Source organism: Larus michahellis, chromosome 9, assembly GCF_964199755.1.
Source record: "Larus michahellis chromosome 9, bLarMic1.1, whole genome shotgun sequence".
Classification (NCBI taxonomy): domain Eukaryota; kingdom Metazoa; phylum Chordata; class Aves; order Charadriiformes; family Laridae; genus Larus; species Larus michahellis.
This window is the reverse complement of record NC_133904.1, coordinates 3,395,488-3,406,130: the sequence shown is the minus strand read 5'-3', so window position 1 is coordinate 3,406,130 and position 10,643 is coordinate 3,395,488. Positions and strand designations below refer to the sequence as shown.

Sequence of the window (10,643 nt, the reverse complement as noted above, 5' to 3'; positions counted from 1 at the left end):
CCAGCTCCTGCTCCCGCCCTGCTTCCCACCAGTGAGGTACAACCTTGCTGCGGAAGGTGCTCCAGCTGCAGGGTCTTGTCCAGGCCCATCAGAGGGGAGTCGCTCAGGTAAGCACGAGGCTGGATTTGAGCTGCTGGGAAACGCACACCCAGGTTGCCCCGCAGCAGGAGGCACAGCTCCAGCCGGGCTGCCACTGCCGGCAGGGACACCCTGCAGGTCCGGCTCTAGCAGACCCAGGCCGGCAGAGAGCTCTCCGGCCACCCTCGCTGCGTTTGGAGGGGCAGGGTACGGCCCAGCACCTACCAGCGAATTTCCCAGCATCCAGCCACTCCCAGCACAGCTGCAGGACCAGCATTCCACGACAACTTTCTCTCGGAGTAAGAGCTGTAACAGACTGAATCATGAGACAAATTCTGCTCTTTTTTTAAAATATTTTATTAATAACCCATTAGTTAAGGAATATAAGGACAATGTCTTCTTACACTTTAACACTAAAGAGTATTTGTGGAGTAAGAACAGTCTCTGAAGAAAGAAATTTATAATTAAGTACAGCATGGAACCAAACACAGACACAATCTTCAAACGAGATCAAGTTCTGGTTACACATCCTTATGCACTGTGTAGAAAATTAAACAAAATTTAATTTTAAAATACAAGCAAGGGAATACAATAACAGAACTAGATGGTAGATTTCTGCTGGACTAAACACCTCTTTTCTAACAAAAGTATTGATTAGAAAAGACACGATGATCCCTTCAAAACATCTATTTCTAATGAGATCAAAAACATATATAGCACTCTATTAAAACGGTTGCTTTCTTACACAGCGTATTTCATGGGCTGATCTCAGGATTGTTAGCTAGTAATGTAAAAAAAATAAAAAATCTCAAAACCTAGATTATAAATTAACTCATTTGAGCTATTTAAACCAGAACTGCGCTGTCTGTTAAGTAAGAAATCAAATCAACAAAAAGTTGAAAGAGATTTTTATCCGAGTCACGTGTTTCACGTAACAAGGAATTAAAAAAAATAAAAGGATGAGAACTGTGACTCTCGCAGCAGCATGGGGAATATACAGTTGTGTAGCCGAACGGTAACATTAGTACTACAAAATTATGCCAGTGAGACAAACCTGACATTTTAACAATGTAAAACAATATACACCAGCAAAAAGTTGAACAGCAATAATCTTTAGTGTTACCAAAAGGAAGAAAAGGGAGAAAGGAGCCCGATGTGTAGGAACATTAAGTATGATGGGTAATTAAAGGTACCGATAGTTTGTGTGTCTGTGAGAAACCTGCAAGAAAGCTTATTTCATGATAAAAAAATATATGCACTGGTTGTTTCAGCTTTACACATAAAATGTGTGTTATCTGTCTTCTTCCAATCATTTCTAGCTGAGACTAGAAAGGTCCCACGTGTGTTGAGGACAGGAGGGACCTGGGGTACAGCCGAGTCAGCTAAGGACAGCCAGCCCCCTGCCTGGACGCGCCTCCTTTGTACAGGGAACAGCTTGGCTGCTGCCGGTCAGTGGGGACCTCTTGGCTCCGAGGGAACTGCCTGGATTGCTCTAGCTGAGGTCTGGCATACCACTCCACGGCCACCGCAGTACTTGGACATCCAAATGCTGCCCGTTTCACATGCTGGTACAATTCGGTGGGGTGTAACGAGATCAGAGTAAGCCTCAGCGTTGAGGAGACAAAGTATTTTTGTGATGCGTAAGTAGAATTGTTTGCACTCTGCTGCATCTCCCCCAAAGCTCTTGGAGCACATAACTACTTTGGTGATTTAGTGATTGGCCCAAGGTGATCCAGGGTTGGTGACCCAACCATGCCACATTGTGCCTGCTTGTGTTGGCTTCAGTGACAGGCAGGGACAGCTTTTAGGCAGATCAGCAATGCTCACCCCATAGCTATGCGACTGCTAAAATCAGTACGGACAAAGCAGTGCGTGCGTATAACAAAGGAGCGCCCCAGAAACTGTGGCACGCTCCTAAATCAGCCACTGGACTAAGCTCCATCCCCACAGGCCCCTGGATGGAAAGCTCAGGGATGGTACATGACCTGCCCCAGGTTGTGTCACAACAGGGGCCCACAAGGAGAACTCCAGTGCCCCAGTTGTGTCTGCTGCCGGTCAAACTCCTCCTGGCACGGCCTCCAGCAGCCGAGATGCCTAGTGAAAGCGGTCCTTTGGCATACTGTCATGCTGGCAGGTGGTTTAGGAGCTGAAAGGAAGTCACCGGGGGTTCCTCTGGAGTGAGCTTTTTGGAGAAGTGTCCCTCTCCCCTTCTGCACAACAGCAGCGGGAATGTGGCTTGTACAGGATCTGTTCTGTCACTGAGGAAGGGCAAGGACTCTTCCATGAAACTAACTACAAACTGAGGTCCAGCTGCAGAAATCTCCCCCCCCCTCAGCTGGTGCCCGACACCCCACAGCTGGAGGGTTTATACCTCTGCAATTGCACCCGCTCCCATATAACTGTGAATTGCCCTTATTGCCTGCAATAACACTTCACTCCCTTATCTGTAACCATGCTAAGTCACTAGTTTCAAAGTCTTGTAGCAGTGAGTTCTGGAGGTTAATTATGCACTTCCTCTGCCCAGTTATGACTTCTTGTTGTTCTAGCTCCTCGCTCTGGCAGTGCACGCTCACTAACTCCTGCCTAGCCTGCTCACTGGCACGGATTTCCAGTCTCTGTGCCACGGCCTTCAGAGTCACAGCACTTCGGAGCATGGAATGGTATTTCTGAGACTCCTCAAGATACCGAGCAGCAGCTGGAGTAACAGAGCAAGAGCAACGAGTGGAAATAAAGCCATTTACCAGAATGGTGTGTCACACTGGGAGGAGACACTGTAGGATGGGGAGAGGTGGAAGTTCCAGTATCCTTCCCAACAGGGTACATGGAGACTTGGTGGTACTCCTCTATTGAAGAGCCGGAGCTAACAGGGTTTGATGGAGCATTGCAAGGACACAGGCTGGTCCAGCTCAGCTCCAAAGACAGGGCACACTGTGGCTCTTCACAACAGAGCCAGGAATAGGATACTGGCAGGGCAAGGTTCTCCTTGCTGCAAGCAGTGGTATCTGAGTCCAGATTTCACCATAAAAAACAAAGTCTAAAGCCTTTTACAGGACCTCAGATCAGCACACAGCTCCCCGTATAGTTTTGGGGGAATTTCGGTAGGAAAAAAGGGAGATGGGCATCTTTTCCCTCATTTTTTAATAAACAAATGGCCAGATGTCTGAATCCTCCAGGAAAGCAGAACATTTACCAAACCAATGAGCGGAATTACCAATCTTTGTTACCCCCAAGGAGCTGGTCCAATCTGTAGCGTTCACAGTCAAACTCTGCAAGCCCGGAACAGGGCAGAGACAGGCTAAAGACAAGGCAGAAAAAAATTCACCCCACACCAGCAGGCCAGGCTGAGAGACATGTCAGCAGTAAGCAGTGTCAGCAAGCAAGAGTCACCGGATGATCTTCAAACATTATCTGTAATAAACCCAGACTGACTGGTACAAGAGCGAATATTTGATTTTAATTTTTAAGCTCTGGTGGTGCTCTGGTCTTTAAAAAAAAAACAAACCCAAAGCAATTTGGCCAGGACTGGAAGTGACTGGAAAATTTCACTTGTTCATCCAAAGCCTTCAGCAAGTCCACTGCTTAGAGAAAGCCGAGAGCTGCTCTCTGGAAATCAAAATCATGTGAGATGTCTCCACTTGGGCACAAAAAAAAGAAATGGATGTCCCCAAGATCAGAAGTTACTTTTGCAATTGTTGGTTCTTTTTTCTCTTCGCTAGTATGAGCTTCTTAAGGAAGGATGGATCAACATCCCTCCAGCTGAGGCAGCCGCCTTTGGCCAGCTCCTGCAAAACACAGTCCTACAGAGAAACACAACCCAATTCTCCAGCTGTAGGGAAGGTGTCCTACAGCAATACTTAGAAATAAAGCAAGAGAGACATCAGATCTGCAGCACTATGCATTAGAAAAGAGTCAACAACCAGTGCAAACATATTCTTTAGAAAAAGGCAGTATAAGAATAAGTTAAAACCTATAATGGACTATAACAAAAGAGTAGATCCACTGCTATTTTTTTCTCCAACAGACATGAGGTAGTTGTGTTGTTAGGGAGGAAAAAAATAAAGAGAGAGAGAAGTAGTAAAAATGCTACTCTATACCACACGCTACTCCACTTTATAAAATTAAATAATATAAAGATGTTCCAAGGAAATAAAAATACATGTTGTACATTAAAAGGACAGATGTGTACCTAAAATATTAGGTACAAGAACCTACGTAAAACAAAGTCCAGGTTGGTGAAATGACCCAGACACTGAAGAAGGTTCTATATAGTACAAGTTGTTAGAGGCACTCGTAGAGTGTGTAATAAAAGGCCACTACATCAGCCTGCTAGTAATAGTTACTGCGGTAGCGTACAAAGAGAGCCTTATAATCCTTTTAACCACGGGAGGGCAGAAAAGGTTGGTGGTTACAGCTCACTGAATTTTTTTGGGTTGGCTTCCACCCCTTTGTGGGACTCCTGTGACAAAATTCATCCCAACGCTGCAGGCAGTAGGTAGTGCCAAGGCGCTCCCCGGTGAAGAGAGAGTTGAGAAGAATCGCTCGGTGTACCCTGCCTCTTCCCAGCATTAAAAGATGTCTTGCCAGTCACCTCGAGGACTACAGCGAAGTGACAGCCCCAGTCTAACGCAGAAGGCTCTGTTCCAGCCGTGGTTTCACGTCAGACTTTGGCAGATGGCTCAATCCTGCTCCCACAAAAAACAAGTTACTCACCAGCTTCAGCGGGAAGAAGATGGGCCCTTACCAATCTACCTGTTGACTTCTTGAAGGCAATATGTACAGCTGACGGGTCCGAATCCTGTTCTGGTGAGATGCTGCACCTTCTTAGCTCCTGCTGGGCTCAGTGAGTCGAGGGCATGCAGTACCTCACAGGGACAGGCCCTTACTAGTGCTTCTAGCTCTCCCATGATCAAAATCAGATTAGTTCACTCTTTAATGATTGTGGACACATGCCATGTTCTCAGATGCTGAGGATGAACTGGTTAAACAAGAGTTACTACAGAGGGTGGCCTCCTCCTGGGCCGGGGAAAGCGATTGGCACTTGCCTGGCTGCACATCCCCCCTGGCTTCCTGGATGGAGTCTGACTCTCCGCTCTCCACTGAATCCAGACTTTCCCCGTGCCTGTGGAAGCCATTGGTGAGCCCACGGATGCAAATGGCCTCTGTTTTGTTAGTCTTTCTGTCGGTACACAACAGCTCGTTCTGGGTCTGAACCTCAGAATCGCCCGTGCAGCCCACCAACACTTGGGTAGCATCCTGCTGGGTGCTGGGAGAGCCGGGAAGAGCCAGCTCTCCGGAGGGGAGCTCTTCAGGCTCCTGGTCCTCAGTTTCTGTCTCTTCACTCTCCAGAGTGTGCAGCTGGGAGTCGTAGTCTCTGTCAGAGGCTGAAAAATCAGAATGGACGATGACCTCTGCTTCCACTTGGTGGAGGCTGGCTGGTGGATGGTTTTTCTTTGCTTCATTCTGTTATCAAACGGGGGAGGGGGATTAAAAAGAAAAAAAAATTAAAGTGAATGAAATTCAGATAATTGAGGCTGTGACCCAACCAAGCACTGAAATGTATTCCTTTTAAATCCCACAAAGTGCAATGGGATGTACATGTGCTCTATTGAGCATTATCTTGATACGCTTCTCAGAGCTGAAGCCTTAAGAAGCATCTCAGATCACCTCAGGATCATTATTCCTATTTTACATTTGGGAAAGCAAGTCCCAAGGGAGTGAAGTGATCTGGCGGCGGTTTCTTGGCAGGCTGGAGCAACCATTCCTCCAAGCCTCTGCCGAAGACCACAACTTTCAACACCCACCAACCCCCCAGTCTGTTTCCATACTAAGCACAAGATTTCTGGAGGGCGAGTGGTCAGCGGTCTAGAAAACTGGCTTCTGAGACAGCTCATGATACAGAGCCACAGTACATACCAGGGCTCCCTTCGCCTTCCTGCTTTAATTTTGGCTACGTATTACAAAATGTTTGTTCATTAGAGCCCTTGTCACAGCTTGCAAAAGCTGGTGTAAATTCAAGCACTTTAATTCAAAAAGAAACCAACTGATTCTCCTCTGCAGTGCTTAAGTGCAGTTCGGGGTACAGGTCTCCACAAGCCTGGCTAACAAGCAGGTCATTCTGCTAGATTATCATTCAATAATTTAACAGGCAAATTATTTTGGGAGCTCACAAAAAGCTCTCTAGGCAATCAGTGCTCAGATTCTGGGCTGAGTGTGATTTAGTAGCAAGACGACAATTCAAAGTATGGAAGCCAGATATCCCACGTGTAATTTGCACTTTCTGTTGAAGACAACTTTGTGCATCATTTACATATTTTAACACTTTTCTCCTTTTGTTGACAAACTCTGATGGGTAAGCTGTGCTGTAAACAGTGCCCTGTAATTGGATTGTAAAACATTGTCTTAACTCTATCCACAACGTTAATTACATCCTGTGTATAATTGATTTTCACACTACTATCTGGAAAGGAAATATAGGTAGGTTATGCAGAAGTATTTGCTGGGGGGGGAAGGGTGGGGGGGTGAACTTTTTAAAACAATAACCAAAGAAATCTGGTACAGAGTGAATCTGAGCAGATGTCAGCTTGCTTTGCTGAGACTGTGACACAGAGACGATCCTTGTACAAACTCTCCCAAACACGGGAGTGCGTATTTATTCCAATGAAGCCGTATCAGAAACAGGATTTCCTCCCAGCCTGTGCACCCCCATAAAGAAGACAAGTGCAGTGGAAATTGCTCTACCCTATTAGGAGAAGAAGCTTAAATCAACCCTTGATCTTTGACTCCTTTTACAGGCAAAAATGCAATACCTCCTTCAGGCGAGCACACTGTAGACCTTAAGGACTGTGCTGAGCATTGCAGCTCCTAACTCAGTCAGCAGGCTGCTTGCTGCAAAGACCCGAAGCAGACTCCTCGTGCCCCGTTCCGGGTCCTCAGGAACCGGGACTGCCACAACCCCGACGACAACCGAACTATCTGAGCCCACTTGACCACCACTAAAAGAACAAGCCCGTGGCACAGGCCCTCAAGGGCTGGCTGGAGTCAAGACAGACAATCAGGGGAGAGTTGAGGCTTTAAGCAATGCTTGGCAAAAACAAACACCTTTTAGTAAAATCCCATCAGTCTCGCTGGCATACACTCCTGTATCCAGGAAAAAAAATAAAGCCCATGATCAGCCAACTAAAGCTAGCTCGGAGAAGAAAACATTGTCTCCTGTGCTGGAAGAAAGGAGAAAGGGAGATGGGGAGCATAAATGGAAAAAAACACATCAGAATACACAAGTCAATAAATGACTGAAGACACCCACCATCACGGCATCGTAAACCAGAGCTTGTAACAAAAGCTTCTGTCCGGCGCTGGAAGGGAGCTTCAGTGATCCGTTCACAGCAGAGAGAGGCTCTTTTGTGATAGCGTCCCCGTATCTGGCTATGCTGTTTGTCCAGGTCTGGTTAGCTGATTTATTCCATGAAGACTGCAGAAGAAAATTGGGAGGAGAAAAGATCCAATTATCACAGATAAGAGATTCTTATCCTCACACACCTGAAACAAGAAGCAGCTTGAAAAAGGGAGTTTCGAGTTGGGGAAAATACTATGGTGTTAGAAGATGTAAGTTAAACGCGGAGCTCACTTCTGATGGCATCGAAATAAAGATGCTCGCTGCAACGGACTGGCACAGTCACCCCATTACAACAGGCTTTATTGCTCTGTTACACGGTCTGGTGCAGAGCAAGTGGATAAAAGCTGCCAGATGGTTCACAACCGAAGTGGGCTTTCCACTGATTCTCAAAGTCTTAGGCCAACAGGTACATCATGACACGAGCCATCACTTAAAGGTCCACTGAAATCAACTCCCCCCAAAGCTGCAAACAACCCAGAGCAGCACGAGCCTACTGAAAAATAATGCAAAGCTGAAAGGAGCTGGGATGGTGGGAATCTAGAGCAGAATGATTACAGTATTTGCTTTGGCATAAGCAATGCTCTGCGGTGTGGAGAAGGACCCTCACCTATTTCCGCTGGCACGTGTGCTCCGCTAAGAGCTGAAGACAACGTGAAACTGCTCGCTCTGCAGAGCAGACAGATTTCCTGCTCTAAACTAGGGCTTGGGTAAACACTCTGCCATTCCCCACCAACACAGAGGCACAAAACTGGGGGCCTTATTTTTTTTAATTTTTTCTTTTTTTGCAACAGACCACCAAGCAATTCTTAGCTCAGCTTTAAGTCCCCTGGGCAACCAGTGTTACCTTGTTTGTAGATCTAATTAAATTATATGGGCTGAACGCAATTTGTTCTGGGTTCTCTCAGCTTCCCCTTGCAATAAACTGTTGAATGCACACCTCTGTGTATGGGAAATGTGTGCCTTTAAGAGCTGAAGTTATTTAACAGCTCAGACTATTAGTTCACAGGCAGAAAAGTATTTTCTTTCCAGGTTTTGATTTTATTGGGCTGTCCTGCGTATACCTGAGCTCAGCCTTGCTACTGACTTGCACACACACATATATACACACACCCATGTGCGCTCAGATTTAAGGAATACGTGAGCCAGTTATCTCTGGGATCACTCCACAGATGCTACACATTGCCTGGACAGAAGTGAGAGGATGACACAATGCTGAAGTGAAGAGAAAATCCTGACCTGCCACAACTGTGGTTGTGCACACAGAATACCGGTGGTGTGAGCATGACGGCTGTGCAGGGTGATGATATACGGCACATCTACTCAAACCCACTAACCACCTATTGCTCACTGTCAGGCAGGAGAAACACAGGTTTCTGCGCTGCACATGTGGACGCTACTTACACAGGCCAGATCTACTCCAACAACAGCCAACGTAGCACGAGTCCAGCCGAGATGGCAAGGAGATTTCTGACATCAGCCTGACCTTGCGTGAGTCATTTGACCTCCTTGTGCCTCGGTCCATCTGGCTGGAAATTAGGTAGAAATACATGACCAGATGTTGTATGTGAGCCAGGCATTCCTAAGTCAGCTATTTAGCAAGAAGCAAATGCTACCTCATGCTGTCGGTGCTGGCAGAAGGCACATTAAAGCGCTCATGTATGCGCTCAAGAGCTGCCTGAGCCTTTCCCGAGCACTCTGTCCACCCTGACTTCAGTGCCAAAGGGGCTCAGCACCTGGCGAGAGGCAGAGCACGGTGACATCCCAGTGCGAACGCCGAGCCGTAGGAGCTTTGCTGCTGCCTCAGGATCAAACCTTGAGACAACAAGTAGTAAAGGGCCTCATTTATATGACAGCACCCTGCAGAACAGCGATGTCCAAACCCAGCGCTGTGGATATCAAGCATTCGCTAATTTAGAAGTGGATGCTGGAGGCAGCACCTTTGCCATTCCTCTCTCTGCAATCCTCAACAATATACTCTGAGCCAAGAACATTCCCTAATTGCTCCCTTTCTAAGTGGACAATCATTAAACTACACTTTAATAGCAAGAAACCAACCAAGCGATCACACACAGCTCACAATAAGGAATATCACTACATGCGAGTACTCGAGGAACGTGTTCAATTTGCTTCTGCTGCCATCTGAAAGGCTTTCTGCAGCTACATCGCTGACTGATGGCTTCTGTGCCTTTTCCAAGGAACATACGTTACTGAGCAAATACTGCCTGGAAATTTCAGCGTCGAACCTACACAAATATGCACACATGCACACAAATGTGTGTCCTGTTATAGATGCTTACATGCATATTTGCCATCAGAATGATCTGAGCATCATACGCATACACACACACACACAGAGCAAACTTGAAAACCTTCTTGCAGGCATCTTGTGAATACCAAAAAATGTGGAAAGAAACAGGCAGCTCTACTGCAATCCCCAAAGGACCATCTGTTAGCGGAAATGTCAATCTGCCATGTTTACATAGGTTTTGATGACTCTGGGAACAGCCTGTTCAGCTCTGGCTGAAATTGGCTGCAACGAAGAACAAACTTGTTTTGTACCAGTTTGCAACTTTCAACAAACAGAAAAAACCATGAGCCATACAACATGGCCTATATCCCACATGTTGTTCAAGCACATTATGTTTGAGAGGGGGGAAAAAAAAAATAAAATAAATCCCTCTTGGGGCTTAGTCTCCAAGGTTGGGCAGCGGCAATTAACTCTAGGTCTGTTTTCATCACAGACCTGAAGAAGGTCTTGTGTGCCTGATAGCTTCTCTGCTTTTTTAAGCAGTATCTTTTGCTCTAATAAATGATACTGTTCCTTTCTACTCGAGGTGGGCTAGTGAATGGCTGAAGGAAGACAAGGACGTGTTCCTTTGGTTTTTACAATAGAGGAAGGAGGGCAAGGAGTGTCAGTCTAATACTAATTTAGAGAGGGGAAAAATCCCTTTGTCAATTCACTGCAAACACAAGAATGAAAACTAATAAAAACATCTTCCAGCAAAAGGTGTTTCCATTACAGCTAAATCCTTATCAAAGCAAACAAGTCTTTTCATTTTAGCCTTTTTATAGAAACTCCGACTAGTAAAAATGTGCCTAGATCATGTTACCTTCTCAGTGACAAGTAGTGATTTCATGCGAATATATGAGCTGAGAATGAACGTGTAGGAAA

At 46.1% G+C, this 10,643-nt stretch overlaps 1 protein-coding gene across 1 annotated transcript in view; it reads right to left on the bottom strand.

Moving 5' to 3' along the window:
- Positions 1-430: 430 nt before the first annotated feature.
- LOC141748768 (immunoglobulin superfamily DCC subclass member 4-like) overlaps positions 431-10,643 on the bottom strand; it is a gene marked incomplete at its 5' end in the record, with an annotated part of 49,484 nt that continues 39,271 nt past the window's right edge. The window contains 2 exons of the mRNA XM_074601326.1: positions 431-5,538; positions 7,382-7,546. Of these exons, the coding sequence (XP_074457427.1) occupies positions 5,008-5,538; positions 7,382-7,546 (696 nt within the window). The remainder of the gene's footprint in view (positions 5,539-7,381; positions 7,547-10,643) is intronic.